Here is a 22,190-nt window from a genome sequence, read left to right on the forward strand (position 1 = left end):
CTTACATTGTGATGCAATTTCACTCTAATCTATTTAACACAAACAACATGTGTAGCATTTGTTCCTGCTAATTAGAGTATAACAAATAAATTACTGGGATACTTAAGACGTCTGGCATCTAACTGTAACATATTTAGCTTTAAAGGGTTATTAGATTATGAGTACTTCGCTAAACAAATGTTAGCCTTACAATGGGGCTGGTGAAAGCTTTCCTTTGTTTTCTCTAACCATTACAGCGGTAAATACTCTCTCCGGCTAAGAAGCACACATAACAATGACAATACAAGACTAATCCCTGAAATCAGGATTCCCTTTCTTTAAAACATGGTGGCCGGGCGCGGTGGCTCACGCCGGTAATCCCGGCACTTCGGGAGGCGGGCGGATCACCTGAAGTCGGGAGTTCGAGACCAGCCTGACCTACATGGAGAAACCCTGTCTCTACTAAAAATACAAAAAAAATAGCTGGGCGTGGTGGCGCATGCCTGTAATCCCAGCTACTCGGGAGGCTGAGGCAGGAGAATCGCTTGAACCGTGGAGGCGGAGGCTGCGGTGAGCCAAGATCACGCCATTGCACTCCAGCCTGGACAACAAGAGTGAAACTCCGTCTCAAAAATAAATAGATAGATAAAAAGTACAACGTGTGCAAATTGGTGAAAACGCTCAACTTAAGAACATACAAACCACACGTTTTCTCAAGTTCTACAAGGTTCTCTGATTTCGAAATAACAAAAGTTAGAGCAAATAAATTTTCACCAGGTTCAAGGGCAATCCAAGATATGGAATTTGGGGATACACCTGAGGATAAGAGGTAGAAGTGATCAAGAAGGTGGAAAGGACAAAGTAAAAGGCACCCAAAAGAATATGGCTGTGAGGAGGCGAGAGGGTGGGTGGATTTCTGGCATATTCTATTCGGGGGGTGGATGGTATCAGTGAGCATGGTTTTTCAAGGATTAAATCTAAACCATACCCAGTGAAAAAAGTCTTCCTTCGTCCAGCCTCGGTAGGTCTGTTTTTCCCCTCAGGTTACCATCACCAATTTTTTGCCTATCTTACCAGAATTATTACAGTGCTTTGGCAAGTACACCTAGAGATATATAGATTTTTTCCTTCTTTGCTTGAAACATGGTAACATTTTTCACCTTCCTTTTTTGTTTGTTTTTGTTTTTGTCATTTAGGAACGTCATTCCCTGCGCATAAATATGGGGAAAGGCTATCTTGGCTTCCCAGACGCCGGTTTCGGGGTAACCTCTGCTTGGGCGCCAGCGGGTGGGCGTTGGAACAGCCGGGACAGGATGGTACCGCTGGGTCCCCGCTCGGGTGGGATCGGGGCGGCCGCACCTGTCCCCGGGGAGGGGGACGCCGGAGGCAGGCAGAGCCAGGGCGGGGCGGGCAGGGCCAGGAGAGCCGGGGGCCCGGCTGCAAGCCAGGGGCAGGGCAGGTCACACTCACCACGCGCTTCTGCGGCTTGATGAGGGGCCGGCTGAGGCCGTTCATCTTGCTGTAGAGCCCGCAGGCGTTGCACAGGTAGTGGCCGGTGCCGTCCCGCCGCCACAGCGGCGTCTGGATGGAGCCGCAGTTCACGCACTCGCGGCTCTCGGACAGGTCCTCCAGCAGGTCTGCGGCGACAGCGGGGCGAGAGGGCGGGTGAGGCCGCGCCGGACCCGTCCCTCCCCGCGACACCCGGGGGACCCCGGCCCCCAGCCCCGGTGCCCGGCTTCCCTGCCCGCACCCTTCCCGGCTGCGCTTTTCTCCTTGGCCGCAAAGCCAGGAGCAGGGTTTTTATTTCGTCACTATCGATCCGCTGACCATTTGTCCAATACTTCTGCACACCTGGGGCGCCCCAGTAGAGACCCCGGGAAAGAGACAGTGCTGGAAGCAGAGGACGTCAGAGTCCGAGATGAGCGGTGGGGAGGAGGTCGGCTTGAGTCCCCTGACCCCTACTCTCAGGCTGTCCCGGAGCTTTTAAAGACTAAAATCCATCATCATTACAGTACGTCGTTGCCAAACCCGAGCAAGCCACACAGCAATACTGACCACTGAGCCCCGCTGCAACCCACAAATATCCGGGGACAGAGCGAGGCTGCCGCATTAACTTTTATCTCAAGTAATTTTAAAAAGTATTTTCTACATCTGCCACCGGTCCATATGTGCCTCTTCTCCAATTAAAGATACACAAGTGAAATTAAAAGTACTATTCTTAGGCACCTACGTTAGTTAGAAACTAGAAACGAGAAAATTAACTCTCATCTTTTCAGGGGGAAAATGCACTAACGTTAAGCACAGTTTATTTTCATGCCACGAAGATCAAATGCTAAAATCCCCTGATTTAGAAGTGGATCCAACTGTTTCTATCCGCAAATTTTTTATAAAAGGTTGATACCTTACTGATTGAGAAAATTACCAAGACCTTCCCAGTGATCATTTTGAGTTATACAATCTATTTAAAATGTGTTTATTTTACCTAATTTTACTATTATTATTCTTTGGTTAGTTTTCAGAATTCACAATAACCTAAACCTGCTAATAAAACAAATCTTAATTAAGAGTAAATGTAACATTTATTACTTCTCAAGAAGGTTAAATATGGAAGAATAAATGTCTCTAAAAATAAGATAGGTACTTATAAGTATAGACCAAAAAAAAAAAAAAAAAAAAAACGTATAGACCACCATTTAGGTTCTTTAGATTATAGAAGGTTTAAATGTTCTAGTTTTGCATTATTGAAGAAGCATTTCTGAATCACTTTTTAAAGTAAATAAACATTACACTTTAGAGTTTTAGCTGAAGATTGTGTGCTAGTGAACCTTTTTGTTCTTTCTCATCCCCTTGCAGTTTATTGCTTGTGTCTACCATCAACTGTGGGGTAACGATATTTAAATATGACTTTAGCATAAAAACTCTTTAATTCCATTAATACTATTTACAAAACAAGTCTCCTTTCTCATTTCTTATTAAGTTTTAAAGAAACTAGCATCCTACACAGCCCGAGTTCAAAGTTGTCATGGGGATACCGCAACTCACAACAGATCACAAAGATTTATTCTTCTCCGCTCTAAAAGCCACTATTGACTATGGTAATCAGTAAAATACTCAGGACTTCAAGGACACTGAAGTTAAACAAGGTATTTGTCTTTGTTGTTGACTTTAAAATGTTACCTATCAGAGCCCCTCTGGACAGAGGAGTGGGGCATTCCCTGGAAAACCCAGTCCTCTGCCTGGGAACAATAAGAATCCCAATAGAAGACAGCGTGAACTCCCCAGGTAGAACTATTTAGTCATCTGAAAACCCAAAGACAAAATTTAATTAAAAGTCCACTTTGAATAAATAATAAATACAATCTAGGAAGTTTGCTTATTTTTAGTTAAATAAAATCTCTCTCATTCCCTCCCAACCTCTTTCCCAAACCCACCAAGCAGCTATAATCCTCTAAATGACTAAAAAGGAAAAAAAAAAAAAAATGCTGTCTGTATATCTGATTGTGCTGGAGGCTTGCTCACCAAGTTCCCCCTTTTCAACTCACCATTTCTCTCCTAACATGGCTGTTTGGGGTGCCCTTGGGGAGTGATAGATTCTGAGCAGAAGGGCACCACCACCTGTCTTTCTGTGTGTGGCACCAAGACACAGGGACTCAAACACAGTTCTGCAGGAGCTTAGGAGGGTGTAGGACCCAGGAAATAAAGGGGTGTGAGAACTCTGAGATCACCCCAGAGTAAGCTCATCCCATCTACCCAGTCAGCAAGAGGTGTATAGCGTGGGTTTCCAGAAGCCTCCAGATTGTGTGGGTTGATCAAGTTCAGCACTCGGGTTTTAGCTCTGGTGTTTAAAGTGTCTGCCTCCAAAAACGGTTTGTTTAAAAAAAAAAAAAAAATCTAAGAAACAGGAAACCTAGCTAGGAAGCTGGCCCCAGAGAACCTGTGAGGACAAGCAAAGTTAGGGTCACTCACTCCCCACCCTTCACCCCAATACTGGCTTGGTCCCAGTCGCTTCCTGATTTCCTACAGACTCTATGCAAAAGCTGGGTGTTTCCAAATCCCTTCCCATTTTTTTAAACATATTTTTTTTAAAAAATGCTTAAAAAATAACAAATCTTCTAGGTCTACAGAAAATTTCTCTAACTGTGGTGTGCCCAGAAGATGAAAAAATTAGGGAAAGTATAGGCTAAATTTAAAACAAAAAGCAACATATTAACTTGCCCACAACTGCCCCATACTGCCTCCAAAGGGATTTCGCATACAGAACCAGTTACTGTAAACATCTAAAGACTCAGCCATATGAAATGCTGGAAGATTGGAGGAAAGGAACCTGGAGATCAAGCTAAGGTGTGTCAAGAAATAGGCAGAGTTGCAGGCGCTGGCTCAAGCTGCAGCTAGCCCTCACCCAACTCACACACCCTTGCACATTCCCTACAGAACTCCCCGACTGACAAAAGAAGCTTCACACCCAACCATTGCCTCCTTAGAGATTCCCAGTCTCTCCATCTCTGCTCCTGGGAGCCAAACATGGGTCCCTATGCAGCGGTAAGGAAGAGAGAGCCCTTGACTCTCAAGTTCCAAGCCAACAGTGCAAATCTCAACAGGGTCCCCGATCCCATTCCACACACCGGAAATATGGTCTCCAGGGCCAGCTTTGCAGCAGAAGCAAAAAGAGGGAATTTCGCTGGGCGCGGTGGCTCACGCCTATAAGCCCAGCACTTTGGGAGGCGGGTGGATCACCTGAAGTCAAGAGTTCAAAACCAGCCTGACCAATATGGCAAAAACTACTAAAAATACAAAAAGTAGGTGTGGCCGCACGTTCCTGTAATCCCAGCTACTCGGGAGGCTGAGGCAGGAGAATCACTTGAACCCAGGAGGTGGAGGTTACAGTGACCACTGCACTCCAGACTGGGTGATAGAGCAAAATTAAAAAGAGGGAATTTTGAGACCAAGTCTTGCAGCACTTGGAAGAAGACAGAAAGAACTTAGGTTATCAGGGAGCTGTTCAAATTTGTTCCTTCACTTTCAGACCACTTGCATTTCCAGGGTGTCTTTTGCAGACAAGGTTGGGAATGTCCCATTTTATCCTAAGGAATCCTGGCCCCTAGAAGGACTGACTTGCTGTCCGTAAAGGCAGCATCGAGGCTCCCACGAGAAGCACAGACCTGGGATACACAAGACACCGGGGTAGGACTGTTTGGATTAATGTGCCTTCCTCCACTCTGCCACCTCTGTGACTCAAGGGGCCTCCCCCACACCTCCCCTCTAACAAACAACAATAAAAAAAGGTGTTGTTTCCTTAGAAAGATTATCAAACAGGTGAAATATATAGTAAGAGAAGCCAGCTGAAAGCACCAAAGACGCAGAATGTTGCATCTGAGAAAAGCAGCCTAACAGGGCTCACACACTCCTGTGCTGGAGTAAACAAAACACTTTTCAAAACGAGGCATTTCCAGGTATTTTTGACAATAGCATTTTCACCCCCTAATGGCTCCCAGACACAGGAATTAAGAGTATGAGTCAAATTGGAAACTGAAAAACTGGTGGGCTAAACTTCGAAGGGAGAATAGGTGCCCCAGCTCCAGGATGCCTGAGTTGCAGCCTGGCCATGTGAGCAGCAGTCCCAGACCAGGGCCCAGCTGATGCCAAGCAAAAGGGCCTATCCACCAGCTCTCCTTCAGCATAAAGTCACAAGTCTGACCACTCCAGGTGCCCTCTCATCTTTTCTTTCCCTCTCTCCCTTGTGGGAGAGAAGACGCCAACCAGCTTCCCTAGGAACATCTAAGCTCTTCTGTTGTGCTTTTCTAAATACCCTTCTCTAGGAAAACACACACACACCCTTTGGAGAGTTAAACTGGGTGAGTCTGCAAGTGCTTGTATGTGTGTTTGGGGGTGGATCAAGTGTCCGCCACTCTCCCAGACTTACTCCCATCGTGGAATCTCTTCCACTCACCCAAAGTAGGGTCTGCGATGAGGCTCAAGCGCTCTTAGTTACCTCCCAGCCTCGTTTTTCCCCAGTAGCAGAGGCCATTCACTACTCATCAAGGCCCTGAGCTTCTCCAAGGCACAAAGGTACAGATGTGCATTTAGTCTCTTCCGTGGAAAGGAACTTGGCACAAGAGAATCGCCTCAGCGCTACCAGACTCTCCTCACCCAGCCACAGGCCTGCAAATCCTTCCTGGGACCAGGCCGACCTCCGTGCACCCGGACGAGAAAGTCCTGAAAACAGGGCCTCAAACAGAGGCCTGAAAACAGAGTGGAGTAGCTGCTCCACGTCCCCCGTGCGCCCCAGCGCTTTGGACCCACAACCTGACCCTGAGGCGCGACCCTTACCTGCACTGGGGCCCCGGGGCACCGGGAGCGGGGCTCCGGCGCGGCTCTGCAGGCTGTGCAGCACCGGGGTCTCGAAGGGTCCGGCAGGCCAGGCGGGCGTCAGTGGCGCCCCCACGTAGGGCGAGTAGGGGCTCGGATGATGGTGGTGGTGGTGGTGGTGGTGATGGTACGTCCCGTTCAGCGGCCGCGCCGCCGACAGCGAGCTGTACTGGGGCTCGCGGCCGCCCATGGCCGCCAGGCTGCTGCCCCCGCCGCTCACGCCTCCCGCGCCCCCACTACCCGCGGCCGCGTAGCCTCCCGGCTCCCGCGCGGCGCCGTTGGCCATGGGCGGGCTGGGCGAGTAAGGGAAGCGCGCCGAGACGTGCGCCGCGGCCGAGCCAGCGCCGCCAGGCCCCGCGGCCCCACCGCCAGCCGCTCCGCCTCCGCCGCCGTACGGGGGGCTGTCGGCGGAGGCCTGGGGCCAGCCGGGGTGCGCGCCCGCGCCGCCCGCGTGGTTGGCTGGCCCACTGCCCGACCCCTGCAGGTGGTACGGTAGGCCGGGCAGCATGGAACCCACGCGAGTGGTGGGCACGTAGACCGGGGAGCTGGCCGCCGCCGCGGCTGCTGCCGCCGCGGCCGCAGAGTGCACGAAGCCGCCGGGCGCACCATCGTAGGCGGCCGGACCCTGGCTGGAGAGAGCGGCGAGGGTCTGGTACATCTCCTCCGGCTGCTCGGGTGCGAAGGGGCTCAGCTTGGCGCCGCGGCTGGACCACAGCAGCTTGCTGGCGGTCGCGGCTTGGTCGAGGTCAGTGAACAGCAGCAGGTCCTCCCAACTCGACAGGTTGCCCCCGGGGCCCGCGACCCCAGGCGCCGAAGGTCCGTGGGGAACCCCGAAGGGATGCGAAGCGTATGAGCTGAGCAGCAGCGAGCGGGCCGGGGGTCCAGCCGCTGCCTCCGCGTCGAGCTGAGGCGTCCCGCAGTTGCTGGCGCCGCCGGGGCCCCGCTCTCCGCCCCGGGAGCAGGAGGAGGACGAGGAAGAGATGGGGGAAGGCGGCGTGGAGGGGTCCCGCGCTGGAAAGGCTCCGGAGTCGCTGGCGTCCGCACCTGCGGCCCCGAAGCGCTTCGGCAAGCACCAGCCGCCGTCAGTCAAGGCCATCCACGGTCCGGCGCCGCTGCAAGCTGACGTCTAGCTCCTGAGGCGAGGTGGGGGAGACGGGGATGGTAGGAGATAGACGAGTTACCAAGAGCGTAGGCTGCACACTACCTCGCCTCCACTCCTTTATTCTAGTTCAAATGGGATCCACCTCCAATGGGATCTTTGAGAACTCAAAGATCCCATTTGAGACTTCTCAAAGATCCCATTTCTGCCTGGGGCGTGGGGATTAATAAGGGAGAGGGGAAAGGAGCCTGCGGAGTCGCCACAGGGCCCTGGAAGGACTGGGATACCAGCCCTCCCTCAAAGGCACCGCTCCGGTCGCCGCGTCCTCCCCGCCCACCCCCTCGGCCGCATCCTTTATCCGTGCGCGCGCCAGATCCCAGGGGTGATCCGCAGAAGCTGGATGAGGCTTTCCTTCCGCCCTAAAGTGTCTCCCCCGGGCTGATGACACACAAAAGAATTTAAGTAGCTGTGCGTGTTGGCACCGCAGCATCCCGCCTCTCTGCGGATGCCCCTCTCCCGAAATGCCTCGGGGTGAGGGTTCCCCACGGGAAAACCGTTCGCGTAAGGAAGGCAACCTGTCCCCGAAAACGAAACCGCCGCGTTCTCCTATACTGGCTCTACCAGAGTTTCCCGGACTGCGCTGACCAGCCCGAACGCGAGCCCCAGAGAGAAATGCCATTCGGCCCAGGGAAAGTGGGACGCCAGGGAGGGGGCAGCAGTCCGGGTCCTTCCCAGCAGAGGCAGAGCAGGGAGCTCGCGGGGCGGGAATCGCCAGCCCCACCGGCGTCCCCGCGGCGCCGCACACCTTAGACACGGCCCGCGCCTGCAGCCACCAGCGTGCGCGCTCACGCCGGCCGGGCAGCCCGGCCCACCCCGCGGTCATCCCCAGCAGCAGAAAGGCCGGACCCTCCCGGAATCGGACGTAGCGGGGTGGAGCGGAGAGCAGAGAAAAGGAGGGGGAACGCAAGGGGCTGGGGGCGCGGGGGGGGGGCGTGAGACTGCCCCAGAGCCGAGGCGACCCCAAAGGGGAGAGCAGGAAGAATGACAGGGAGAATCGGAGGAGTGGGGGAGGGAGGCGAAATGCAGCCGGGCTGGCCTCCTCTAGGCTGCTCTTCCAAATCGCCTCGGCTCATCGGAGATTACCACACTAAAATTAATGCCCACACACAGACCTGGCTAGATAGCAAGAAAGAAGTTTCTCTGCCTGCCTAACTACCGGCTCCCGCCCCTTTGCGCCGAGATAACTCGGAGATAAGGCTGCGCGCAGATAAGCGCTTCGAGGAGAGGAAAAGAGACTAGAAGTTGGTCCGCGGTGTCCCGGGAGCCTGGGAGCCGCCTCAGCCCGCCCGGAGGGGAGGAGGGAGACACCCTTGGAGCCGACCGCGGCCTGGAGAGGGCCGGAGCGCCGGAGGCCCAGGGGCCCGCGACGAGTAGGGGTGGAGGGGAGGGAAGCGGGGAGATCGCGCGAGGAGGAAGCAGCCGAACCTCGGGCGGGCGCTGCGCATGGAGAACGGCCGCGGCGGAGGGTGCTCCCAGGCGTGGAGAGAGGCCGAGGGCGCCAGCGGGCGAGCGCGAGTCCGGGGTCTGCGCCGCGCTGCTGGTGAATAAAAAGGAGAGAGGAGGCGCCTCTTACTGCTCTGCCGGAAAACTGCAGCCAGCGCTCCTGATTGGACTCACCGAGCCCTAAACAAACAGCGCTCGCCGAAGGGTGCCAGGCTGTGGGTCGGAACTGCGCTCAGCGAGCAGCTGGGCGCTGGAGGTGAAGAGGAGGAGGAGGGATCTAGGGGAGGAGAGAAAAGAGGGTGGGGAGGGGACGGCGAGGGGGAGGGGAGCGCGCCGCCCAGGCAGACAATGAGCGCCGCGCTGCCTGCTGGCGTGGGCTGAGCCGCGAGCCCTGTGCCCGGAGTGGGGGCGAGTCCACCCGGGGGGCGCCGAGCCCAGGGACGCCGAGGGAGGGGCGGAGGCCACAGAACGCCTGACCTGGCTGGCGACCCGCACCCACACAGCGGCTGTGCACCCTCCCGCTCCCGCACTCGCACACACACACCCACACGAGGGAGGAGGAGGGAGCCTTGGCACGGGAGGAGTTGGCAGTGCACAGCCCCGCGCCGCCGCCGCGGCGGGAGGGGCGCTCCAGCCCCTGGGTCAGCACGCCCCCAGAAGGAGGGGAGAATGTGCTCTGCGCCCCCCAGTCCCCCAACCCCGCCTAGCCCCTTCACAGCAAATGTGCTTTTTGCCCTGCGATTGTGTGAGACCGACCTTAAACTTTCTCCGACCCTATCTCGGGATGCTAGGGCTCAGGTCGTGGTGGTTTCGGGAACCTCACGACAAAATTCCCCAGTTGACTTTTGGGAACTTTAACTCGGGTGGTCCTGTACGGAAAGGTAGTCTATGGGGTGCGCAGAATGGAAAAGGGCTTCCACATCAGTGGTGTTCGAGGACGCTCTCCAACTTTTGATGTCCCGTTTGCACGGAGATTTCCCTGGAGAGTTTCAGGTAAGTCGCAGATAAGTCACTGCGAAGAGGGGGTGTCACCTTCCCTGGACCCAGAGCTGAATGCTGCTTCCCCACCCCCACGTTCATATACACACCCCCTCTTCGCTCCCTCCAAACAGTTATCACAACTCTGTACAAACTGATACGGTCCCTAGCGGGCAAAGGGACTGGAAATGAACGTCGCGGGGTTATCAGCGCTGATCTGTCAGCGGCGACTCGCGCGGCCGCAGGCTCGTCCGCTGCAGGAGCCGTGATATATGTCTCGCTCCCTTTCGCTCACAGAAAGGATTTCTTCCGACAGACGTGACCCCAGAAGGCTGCCGAGGGAGAGTTTAGGACAAGAGGAGTTGTTTTTGTGAGAATGCATTTTTATGCTTTCCCCCGCCCGCCCCCTCTCCCCCCCGCCAGGTAAATCGAAGTAAATGATTTTCTGAAGGTCGGTCTCCCAGAAAGCGTTTGGGCTCTGGTTTTTTGTTTTGTTTTTGTTTTCGTGTTTTCCCAGTTAGGGAAGGGAGAGGAGCCTGTGCAGAGTTGAACTGGGGTGGGGAGGTGCGTTGTAAAGTATGGTTTCCAGAGACGGTGAGACCTCGTCGCTAAACGTTGTTTCCTCTGCATGTAACTGTGAGTTGTGAACTTGTGGCTCCTGGGGGAGCGGGGACAGGGCCTGGCAGTGCGGAGGAAGGGGCGAGGAATTCAGGAAGTTGGAGAGAATTCTTCTTTTTTCATTCTTCGTTGTAAATTGCTTCTAAACACTTCTGAATTTTAAATTGCTACCGAGAAGGTCCAGAAACCGTTCTCATCCAATTTAGTCACTTTTATTACAATCCACTTTGCCTCCCCCAATCACTGCGGCGGCTCCCAGTTTCAGCGTGGCCACATTTTGAAAAGGCTGAAGGTAGAAAACTCTGGAATGGAGAGGTTGGCTACTGGAGCAGGATCCAGGGGCTTTAAATTTTAACCTGAGTGCGATTGAATGCGCGACTCCCAGAAGAGATAGCCAGGCGTCCGCCCGGCCGCTCAGCCCCCGCCAGGACCCGGAATGCCTTGCTTTTGGTTCTTTTCGTGAGTTTCACCAAATGTTTAAGTGGACTGCGTTCTGCAGAAGCTCAATTGTAAGCAGTGACGGAAATGTGTTGTGGACATTTGATTTCTTTTGATTCCAACGTTTTGAAATAATGTTTCTCAGGTTTGCTATTAAAAGCAATTTTCTAAAAACTCTATCTTGTTTGCTAAAAATAAACTTTCTGGCTCAGTTTGTGTCCAGGCTGTGAATGGCCTCCAACCCTGAGCCCCGAGGAGATCGAGCCCTGGCGCGAGCCTGATCTCTGTCCTGTGTGTTTCTTTGTATTTGCAAGTACAAGGATGTCTGCGTGGAAATCCCTGGACACTCGATACCCCTGGGGGACCTGCTTTTCCCGCAGCTCCGCAGACGCGGCAGAAGGGCGCGCTGGCCCCGGCGCTGCTGGGACAGAGGTGAGCGGCGGGGTGGACATTGACCGATTCGACAACCTTCGGGCTCTAAGGGCTCGGGAAGGGACCCGGCATTTTACCCTCCAGATTCCCAATCTATTTTTAAAAATAATGTTCAAAACAAATGGGAAAAATAAGTGATTGCTCCTTTTCATGGTCACAGATTGTATTTATTTTTTCAGACTGGTTTTCCAACCAAACGAGGGAATGGGTAGTGAATGTTGTTGTTGTTTTTGTGTGTGTTGGTTAATTTCAAAATAAAACTGTTTAACTCGTACAGTTGATTCAGACAGAAAACCAAGCTGCCTGACCTCTCCAATGTGCCTTTTCCCCAGTGCATCTTTGGCGCTAGGGACAACTCTGGGGAAGACAAGCATGTTTTCAAAGCCACTCCCATGAGCCCCAGGCCCGCTCGTGGAGCTTCCTGGGCGCGCCCCAGCTGGTCTAGAAGGCTGGCAGATTAGGAAGTTCTGAGGGAAGAGGTGCACCCCAAACTAGGGAGAAACCCAAGAGCTGGGGAGAAGGCACCCACTAGTGTCCAAAGTACACGGACAGCTCTTAAAAGTTCCTGTTTTCTTCGTGGGTATATATATATTTTTTCTTTTCCTTCTTTTCCTTTTTTTTTTTTTTCCACCCCCGCCTGTCTCCTCTTTCGGGATTTGCTAATCTTGAACGAAACCGTTTCTCTCCGGACTGTTTAGACCCAATGAGCGGCCCCTCCTGGGCGAGTCGTTCCCCTTACCCTCACAGAGGGCTGGCTCCCGGGCGCGGTCTGTCCCCAGGATTGATTTATTTGGGCCGCGCCACACCACTATTCGCGATTCAAATCCACCCAGAACACTGCAGCCAATTGGGCAGGGGGCGGGGGCTTGGCTGCCAAACGGGAAGGGTGTTTGGGGACCCAGTCTTGCGCCGCTTCCGGAGGAGCGGCGAGACCCGGCAAGGACCCGCGTCCCGGTGCACCTCCACCCCCGCGAACTCACGCTCATTTTACTATCCTGTCACAAAACTGGCTGCTTCGGCGATGTTTCATAAAGAAAAAGAATGCATTTCTGACTTAAAACATATTTTTAACTTAGATTTTTAACAGCCCAGATTTATGAGGCCTTCTCGCTTATACCATATTTCTTCCCGTCTCGGGACGCTTTTACCCAAGGACCCAGGGTCACCTCAGAGCCCCCCACCCCTGCCAGCGTCTGGGGCCAGTGGCGAGTTCCAGGCGGCGTGTCCCCCACTCAGTGGTCGCACTGCACCGTAGGCCGTCGACCAGAGTCCTGGCGGTGATTTTCTTTCTTTCTTTTAAGTTTAAATCTCGGAAAACCAAAAACACTCTTTAGAAACGTCAGGTGGTGGCGGCGGAAACTCAAAGGTCGCCCCCACCCCCAGCGCCGGCTCCCCGCCGCTGGTCACTTCGGGGGAAGGACCAAGCAGAGCCAGCGCCGGGGTCCCCGGGCGGTCGGAATCGAGGCCCGGCGCGTTACGCAGGCCAGGCCCGGCCCGGAGGCCCCTCGCCCGGCGCAGCCCCCGGCCGACCCCCGCGCGCCGCCGGCGGCCGCCAGCACGGCGCGGAGGTGGGCTCGCGGCGGCGGCGCACGAAAGGTCACCGCGGTGGCATTCCTCTCCGCGCTGTTTACGTGACTTAATGTACTCGCTGCGCCGCGGGTAAGTTCGGGCCGCGATAAGGGGGCGGTCGGGGGAGGGTCGCCGTAAAAGCCCCACGCCGGGCGCCTCCAGCCCTCCCCTCATCCATTAACCTTTTTACTTTCTTCTCCCCTCTCTCTCCAAGTCTGTTATCTAGGCCACCCAATGACCGACGAAAGATTTTCCCTCCCTGCTTCTCCCGTAGCCGCTTTAAACCAAATAAATTTAGCTATTAAGGGCCAAAATGTCTGACAAAAGATCGAAAGGTGTCTTTCCGTGATCGCTTAAAGAAGCGAAGGAGAAGCTTGCGGATCTCAAATCCCGATAAAGAAATTCCGCGCCGGCGCCGGCCTCCCTCCCCGAGGCCTGGTTGCTCCCTGACGCCCTAAGACCCCGACTTCGGCGGCCGCAAACCTCAGATGGGCCCAGCGGGACCTGTGGCTGCCGCCTGGGGAAGGTGGAGGTTCCCGGGCTGCGGGGCCAGGGAGTGCCAGGCCCTGGGAGACGGGGTGGACACGGGGGTCCCCGGGAGCTCTGGAGCTCCAGGTGGGGATCTTAAAACGGCCCCCCTGCACTTCGCGGAAAAACTAAACCGAGCTCAGGGGGCCGAAATTACCACCCCGTTTTGATTATTTTCTGACACTAAATAATAAAGATAAAACCCAACCGCCCCCACCTACCATCCCACTCCCTGTGGGTCTGCTAAGGGGCAGTGTGCTGGTCCACGTCGCTGGTCCTGGGGCAGCGCTCCCTTTGAATCCCAGGCTGAAGGTGGTGGGTGGAACTGAGGCTGCCCGGGAGGGTGTGGACTCGCAGAGTAACCGCACGCAGGTGGGAGGCAGAGGTCCAATCATTCAGTCATCCTCGGCTTGGGTTTGGTTTGAAGTGTGGTATTTATTATCATTATTAATTGCTACTGGCATCACTACATAAAGCCTAGGGCTGCCAGCTGGGCCGAGGCCCTGCCCCTGGAGTGATCCCTTCCCTTTCACCAAAGGGTGACGGCAGGGAAGTTCCAGTTTCCTGATCCTGAATACTAAAAAGTGAGATTGGGGAGTCAGTTGTGATGTTTTTGAAGTTTTCTCCTTCCCTTAAGTAAAAGGAGTCCATATTCCAGACCAGCATAAACCTTTTCTACCTCTTTGAAATAGGACAAGGAGGTGATGGGGTGGGGGTAAGTTTCAGACGAGACCCCTTGGCTTCCCGGCAGGGGGCTTTCCCAAGTCTTCTGCCTCCCCCAGTGTGTTCTCTGGCAGATGGTGGGGGCAGGACTCTCAATTCCAAAAGGCACCCCAGGGTCTGCTGTCTGCCCCCTCACACTGGCTGGGAAGTGGAAGATGCTTCTCTTTTTTTGTTATCTTTCCAAATAAGGTGAATGCCAAAAGTCATCCGTCCTACATAATCCTTACCCCACCGGCCTCTGGGGAGGGGAAAATTAGCGCATCACAGGAAAAGGGAACATTTCTGCTCCCAAGAAGGTGAAAGAGATGGAGAAATGTCCAACCCACTAGACAGGCAGGACCTAGGCTCTTCCTGGATTTTGCTGGTATCACAAGGTGTGCAGGCCACGCCAGTTCTAGGGCCAGGGTCCATATGCCACTGTCCCTGGGCTGTCTCAGCTCAAAGACCTTCCTGACTGTTCAGTAGTTTTTTGGTTTTGTTTTTTCAAAACCAAAAAGTGTGGGACAGGGAATGCTAAAAGGAAGCAAGGAAAAGAAGGAAATCAGCTTTTAGAGACTTGCTAAATTACAAATGCCCCACTTTGAGTCAATTAAAGGGGCAAAATGTGCCCAAGAAACAAACAAAAAAATTACCCAGAAATATGACCTCTCCATACAGCTATGTTGCAAATATGCAGAGAATTAGGACCAAAGGCTTGTCTACCAGGTTGCCGTCCTCCAGTTCCCTGCCACTTGCCCAGTGCATACTGAGTATGCACTGCACAAGGAAGAAAGAGAAGAGTTAGCTCCTAGTTTTGAAGTGTTTGCAGTCTAGAAGGTTGGCACCTCTGTAAAGCCGGTTGGGCAAAATCCCACTTTCCAAGATGGAAGGAGATGACTGAGTCTTTTTCCCTTCTCTAAAAAAGTACTCAAGTCCAGATTGCCCTCTAGGCAACCCAGTGGGTTTGAAAAGAAAGGAGTGGCTCATACACTGAGGGAATTTCTAGGAGCCATTGGGCCTGCGCAGGACCCTGAGCCAGCCTGCCTGGGTTTCAATCCTGATGCCACCGTTTACTAGCTATGTGATCATGGCAAATAGCCCAACCTCTCTGTGCCACAGTTTCTTCATCTGCAAAATGGGCATAATAAAAGTACTCCCCTTATAGGATTGCTAAGAGGATCAAAAGGTTTCTTACATGTAAACTGCTAATAGTACCTGGCACATAGTAAGCGCTATATGAATATTATTACTAATATTTATTGTAATAGACTTTCATATACTACATCAAATTTCGATTTCTTGTTTGGCCCAACAGGAGCAAACTTAATTCCCAGTAAATAACTTCTTTGAGCACTCATTCAGTTGGGACCTGTGATTGACCAGAGGTCTCAAGCCTTTTCTATGTACTAGCAGTGAAGACTTTATTTATTGCATTATGGTAGGAAAGGAGGTGAAGGGTGAGACAAACATTAGGTTCTCTACTTGTCTTTGGTTCCTTTGAAGAGGAGACATCCCTTGTTGTTCCCCTTGCAAATGCCAGCAACAGATCTTCTGCAATGTCTTCTACAGGACAAAGACAGTAATCTTGAGGCTCCTCCTCTGCTCCAACAAAAGAATCCCTGTCCCAGCAGCACCCCTTCCTGGGAACCTCTTTCTGGCAGTAGACAGGAGTGAATTAACAGATCACTAAGAAGGGTAACCTTGAGGACTGGCATTAGATATTAGCAGGGGTGGGGAGGGGGGGAGAGAACTAATTAAAGTGACCTGATCATCTAACTTTAGACTTCTCTTATGCCTTTTTACTCTTCAATGTGGTTTTGCTATATATGCAGATTTATTATACTTTAATCACATTGTTTTTTTGAAGGAAGAAAAAAAGATCTCTGAGAAGCTAGGGAACACGTTATTGATAGGGAAAAAATCTAGGCCATTCCAGTCATTTTTCAACTGATTTTCTGTTTTGTTTTGTTTTTTTTCTTATAGCACCCTATCTTCTAAAAGAAGATCTAAACCTTCATAATGAAAACTTTAAAAAGGAATTTATGGGATATAACAAATAATACTCTTCTCTAGATAAAATGACAGGGAAAGAGATTTGTTTTTCAGAAGGCAAAGTCTGGAGGGAACATAAAAGTCTTCCCGTCCCTGCAGCTTTTCTGCCCGGTTTGTGCCCAGCGCCTGTTTTTCTCTTGTCTTTGACAGTTCTGATCTTCTCTACGTTTGATTTACTGAGTGCTGTCATTTCTCTGCTCTTTACTTTCACAATCACACATTCAAACCTGATAAAGTTCAAGACCCTGAATACTTTGCAGCTCTCCCAGATTTACAACCCTCCTGCCCCCCAGCCCAGCCAGCCGTCCTGAGGCTGATTGAATCCTCATGGACAGAAGCCTTTGGGAATCAGCGGAGAGCCAGAAGGTCCAAGAGAGCCAGGCCCAGGGGAAACGTCAGCCCCTGTGTCAGTTCTGTTACCCATAGCAAGCCTGGGTAGGTCCCTTCCCCTTGAAAGCGATTGTCAGCATCCTCTTGTTTTAGTTCTCACTTCCAGCCTGTAACCTGCCTGTGGGCAAGTACAGAAACTGTAATTCACAAAACAGAATTGGTGAGAATTCAAGAGGCTGAGATGGGAGTATCGTTTGAGCTCAGGAGTTCAAGGCAGCAGTGAGCTATGATCACACCACTGCAGTCCAGCCTGGGCAACAGAGCAAAACCCTCTGTCAAAATAAAAACAATAATTTTTAAAAGGCAAGGTGCGGTGGCTCATGGCTGTAATCCCAACACTTTGGTAGGTTGAGGCGGGCAGATCACCTGAGGTCAGGAGTTCGAGACCAGCCTGGCCAACATGGTGAAAGCCTCTCTCTACAAAAACCGCAAAAATTAGCCAGGCATAGTGGCGTGTGCCTTTAGTCCCAGCTAGTCAGGAGGCTGAGGTGGGAGAATCACTTGAACCCAGTAGTTGGAGGTTGCAGTGAGTCTAGATCACTGCACTCCAGCCTGGGTGTAAGACCTTGTCTCAATTTAAAAGAGAGAGAGAGAGAGAGAATTGGATGCAAAATTATGGTCAATGTGCATGCATGAGTGCTAGATTTTCCTGGACTACTAAACAGCCTTGTAATCAAGGGCAAGACACTTAACCTCTTCGTGACTCAGTTGCTCCATACATAAAATGGTAAAAATATTGTTTTCTGCAAACATTAATCACAAACTAATGACTTCAGTCCCCTTTCCTGCATGTACATCTGTCAGGGCCCCAGGAAGACCGCTAGCATGTGACTGATCTGGCTCTTTGGTTTCTGTCGGGTTAAATACAAACTTACACGTTAATCTAAATACTACACCAGTGGGCTAAACAAAAGGGATGATCCATTTCCAAAGGCTGAACAGTTAACTTAGAGTCAAGATTTTCAAACCACTGAAATGTCTTCCGATAGAAGTTGCTATCTAAATTATTTATTCTTTGCCTGTGAATATAAGCCCACTGAACCACAGAACGCTGACCAAAAGCAATCACTGAGGATGGACTCCCTTATTCTCAATGATTACTCTAAGGGGACTTCATACTTACCAAATAAGCAATTCTTTTGCATGAGCTAATGTTTTCATTTATCTTGAACTATCAGAGTTTTCTGACTAAGGTAAACATTTTAGGTGGCAGCAGTTTAAGTAGGTTTTTTTTTTTTTTTTTTAATCACTGTTCTAAGTCACTGGACTAAGAAAGGTATGATTCCCCGCCCCCCACCTTTAATGTTCATGTCCTACAGAGAGCCAAATTGTCATGATACCGAAGGGGAAAATTGTGTTAGCCTGTTAGGGAAGGCAGCAGAGTAGTTGCCTACCTTCTTCAGAAGGGGTTTTTATTTTTAATCTATCCACTCAAGAGACACCCTTTAGAGTATATTACAATGTTGCTTTTTCCTGGCCATAATAATATTCACCTCTACAGAGGTAGATAAAGATAGAAACCTGACTTAACGGATATCAAATAACTTTTTCTGGCTACTCTTAAGCTAGATTACTGCTGTTTATAATACCACAAATTAAAGGCATGCAATTATCCAACCAAAAAAAGTGTGAATATTATACCATTTTAAAAGATTGACTACCAGTGCCCAGCAAACTCTAGCCAAAAACCACAATGTGGATCCACAAAGCTGTCAACCTCTACATTTCAAAGTCATCTTTCTGTCCAGAGCTCAGCACGCTTTGGGCAGAAGTGCAAAAGGCTAGGTGCATAGGAAAGGGTCTACCCAGTGCAACTGCTGCAGCAGCTCCCTGCCCCTCTGCACCTGGAGCTAGATTAAGCACCAGTTATGGAGGCATGGGTTCAAATCCCAGATATGCATCTTGCTGTTTCTCTTTAGTTGTGTGATCTTGGGCATGTTCCTTAATATCTCTACTCCTGGCCAGGCACGGTGGCTCACGCCTGTAATCCCAGCACTTTCGGAAGCCGAGGCAGGTGGATCACCTGAGGTCAGGAGTTCAAGACCTCCCTGGCCAACATGGTGAAACCCTGTCTCTACTAAAAATACAAAAATTAGCTGGACATGGTGGCAGGCACCTGTAATCCCAGCTACCCAGGAGGCCGAGGCATAAGAATCACTTGAACCCAGGAGGTGGAGGTTGCAATGAGCTGAGATCACGCCACTGCACTCCAGCCTGGGCAACACAGCAAGACCCTTCTCAAAAAAAAACCATATATATATATATGATTTTCATGAAGATTAAATGAATTAATATTTATAAAATGCTTAGAAGGGTGTTTGGCTCACCATACAGGCTGTTTGAGATGTTTGATAAATAAGCAAAAACACAAACTTCTATTTCAGGCCACTTTTTAAGAGGAAGAGAGGAGGTACCAAGGCCTCAAAGAAGTGAGGTAGGAAGGTGATCAAAACTAAAAAGAAAAGACAAGAAAAAGCTTTTGTGAGCATCGGACATTCCTACAGGGAATTATTTGCAATCAACAACTCACCCTGTCTGTCCCTAGCTGATAGTGCAAGTAAGTTTTTGTTTGTTTTATTTGGTCATTCAAACTCCATGATCCTGCTGAGACAAACACTATGGCGGGTACTAGGGGTGCAAAGATGCGTGACAATGCGCTGCCCTCAAGCTGCTCCCAGACAATCAGGAGAGGCAGACAAGGTTACAGAAAATTGTCACACCAGGTGGTAAGTGCCACCGTAGAGAGAAATCAAGGGACTGTTGGAGTGCAACCAGGGAAGGCTTCCTGGAGGAGTCTTAAAACTCACTGAGTTTTAAAACTCTTAAAACTGAGTTTTGAGAAATGACTTAATCAGACAAGGTTTAGGAAGTGAGAAGAAGCAAAGATAATTAACTGGAGCCTTAGTGTGAAGTGCCAGCAAGAAAGCGGAGAGGTTGGCAGGATTCAGATACATGCAAAGATTTTTTAACTACAAAATTATACCAAAACTGTAGATGCAAAAATACACCTTTTACAGCAAAAGATAAAGAGTGTCAATGAGGAAGAAATGATCAGATCTCTAAGTGTATTCACTGGAAAATTGACCTCAAGGATGAAAACCTCTTCAGACAGAGAGATCACTGTTGCATGCTATGAGGGCCAAGTCATGACTGAGTCTCCTAAAGTAAATTATAATTAGATTTGGGGCATGAAAGTGGAACTCAAAATAATAAAATTAGGCTGGAACACTAGAATGTAAGCTCAACACAGCTGGACACGGTGGCTCACACCTGTAATCCCAGCACTTTGGGAGGCCAAGGTGGGCGGATCACGAGGTCAGGAGATCGAGACCATCCTTGCTAGCACGGTGAAACCCCATCTCTACTAAAAATACAAAAAATTAGCCAGGTGTGATGGCAGACGCCTGTAGTCTCAGCTGCTTGGGAGGCTGAGGCAGGAGAATGGCATGAACCCAGGAGGCGGAGGTTGCAGTGAGATCGCGCCACTGTACTCTAACCTGGACGACAGAGCGAGACTTGTCTATTCTGCTCACCATGGTTTCCCCAGAGCCCAGAGCAGGGCCTGGCCCATAGCAGGACCAGCCTGGCCAACATGGCGAAACACTCTCTTGCTAAAAATGTAAAAATTAGCCGGGTGTGGTGGCACACGCCTGTAATCCCAGCTTCTCAGGAGGCTGAGGCAGGAGAATCGCTTGAACCCAGGGGGCAGAGTTTGCAGTGAGCCAAGATCGCGCCACTTCATTCCAGCCTGGGCAAAAGAACAAAACTCCATCTCAAAGAAATAAAAAAGAAAAAAGAAAGAAAGAGAAATTCAAACTTCCTCCTTTCCTATTCCACCAGTCCCTGAGATTCTACCTCCTCCATGAGATCTCACCTGACAAATTGGAAGAGGAACAGTGGGTTTTGTTCCTACATAATCACCTCATGTCCATGGCAACAATACTCATGAATAGTCCAGAACCAATTTAACCTTGGCATACAAGAGGCCTCCCATGCTTTAAGTGCTAGTTATGTTTCTGAAGAGTTGTGGGCATGTAGCATTTTTAAAATTCAAATTATTCAAGCCCACCCTGAGTGAAGAAAAAAAATCAAATCACTTTCTGGTTGATTTACACTATAGCTTTTAATTCTTCATTTCAAAGTAGTTATCAATTAGCAGTAACCTCCAATGTTTATAGTTTATGTTTCTCTGTTCCCTATTGACTCTCCTTTAAGACTATAATGATTTTTTTTTTGAGATGGTCTTGCTCTGTCACCCAGGATGGAGTGCAATGGTGGGATCTCGACTCAATGGAACGTCTGTCTCCTGGGTTCAAACAATTCTCATGCCTCAGCCTCCAGAGTAGCTGGGATTACAAGCATGCGCCTCCCTGCCCAGCTAATTTTTTTTTTTTTTTAGTAGAAACAGGGTTTCACCATGTTGCCCAAGTTGGTCTTGAATTCCTGACCTCAGGTGATCCATTGGCCTTGGCGTCCCAAAGTGCTGGGATTACAGGTATGAGCCACCGTGCCCAGGCAAGACTGTAATGATTTTTAAATAAATAAGTTCATAGTTAATGCACTGGGAAGTACGGTTTTTACTTTCAGCTCTTTAAATTAATCACCTATATATTTTTATATATTTGTAGCAGAGGCTGCTCTTTGCCTCTAATATTTGCTCTCCTTTGTATTTTATTTTTTGGGAATGGCGTCTCGCTCTGTCGCAGACTGGAGTAAAGTGGCACGATGTCAGCTCACTGCAACCTCTGCCTCCTGGGTTCAAGCGATTCTCCTGCCTCAGCCTCCCGAGTAGCTGAGATTAAAGGTGCCCGCCACCATGCCCAGCTAATTTTTGTATTTTTAGTAGAGACAGGGTTTTACCACATTGGCCAGGCTGCTCCCGAACTCCTGACCTTGTGATCCGCCCGCCTCAGCCTCCCAAAGTGCTGGGATTACCGGCATGAGCCACCGCGCCCAGCCCCTCCTTTCTTACACAAGAAAAGATGTTTTAGCTCTGTTAATTGTTGCCCAGCTAAAGACTACATTTCCCAGATTTTTTTTGCAATTAAGGGGATCTAAGAGACCAGGTTCTAGATAGTGGGATGTGAGATAGAATTGTAACTTCTGGACCGGGTGCGGTGGCTCACGACTGCAATCCCAGCACTTTGGGAAGCTGAGACCAGTGGATCACTTGAGGCCAGGAGTTCAATATCAGTCTGGCCAACATGAAGAAACGCATCTCTACTAAAAATACAAAAATTAGCTGGGCATGGTGGCATGCACCTGTAATCCCAGCTACTCCAGAGGCTGAGGCACGAGAATCACTTGAAACTGGAAGGCAGAGATTGCAGTGAGCTGAAATCATACCACTGCACTCTAGCCTGTGTGATGGAGTGAGACTCATGCCCTCCGCCCCCCCCCCCCAAAAAAATCGTAACTTCTGGGTCATTCCCTTAAAAACAAAGAAACGTGCTTTTCCCCTAACCTTTGCTCAAACCTTTGTCTGGAATTTAGACATGATGGCAGGCACTGGATCAGCCACAATGAGACAGAAGCC

At 50.7% G+C, this 22,190-nt stretch overlaps 2 protein-coding genes across 18 annotated transcripts in view; one reads left to right on the forward strand and one right to left on the reverse strand.

Annotated features, from left to right (window-relative positions):
- The window catches only part of GATA6 (GATA binding protein 6), a 37,815-nt gene extending 23,970 nt beyond the window's left edge, over positions 1–13,845 (reverse strand). The window contains exons 1-3 of one of the 3 annotated variants that reach the window (XM_077974787.1): positions 13,732–13,845; positions 6,307–7,478; positions 1,450–1,616 (exon numbers count right to left, since the gene is read on the reverse strand). In XM_077974787.1, the coding sequence (XP_077830913.1) occupies positions 1,450–1,616; positions 6,307–7,441 (1,302 nt within the window). In that variant the 5' untranslated portion in view covers positions 7,442–7,478; positions 13,732–13,845. Of the gene's footprint in view, positions 1–1,449; positions 1,617–6,306; positions 7,479–8,249; positions 8,380–8,929; positions 9,193–13,731 lie in introns of those variants that run through there. The other 2 variants (XM_028838234.2, XM_077974786.1) reach the window with 2 other exon arrangements.
- Positions 9,703–22,190, forward strand: part of LOC144336392 (uncharacterized) — a 54,923-nt gene continuing 42,435 nt past the window's right edge. For 4 of the 15 annotated variants that reach the window (XM_077974791.1, XM_077974789.1, XM_077974790.1 and 1 more), the window contains exons 1-2: positions 9,703–9,940; positions 11,296–11,413. In XM_077974791.1, coding sequence (XP_077830917.1) covers positions 9,850–9,940; positions 11,296–11,413 — 209 coding nt within the window. In that variant the 5' untranslated portion in view covers positions 9,703–9,849. Of the gene's footprint in view, positions 9,941–10,222; positions 10,296–10,440; positions 11,688–12,834; positions 13,073–19,116; positions 19,212–22,190 lie in introns of those variants that run through there. The other 11 variants (XM_077974794.1, XM_077974793.1, XM_077974795.1 and 8 more) reach the window with 6 other exon arrangements.

Source organism: Macaca mulatta, chromosome 18 (assembly GCF_049350105.2).
Source record: "Macaca mulatta isolate MMU2019108-1 chromosome 18, T2T-MMU8v2.0, whole genome shotgun sequence".
NCBI classification, from domain to species: Eukaryota; Metazoa; Chordata; class Mammalia; order Primates; family Cercopithecidae; genus Macaca; species Macaca mulatta.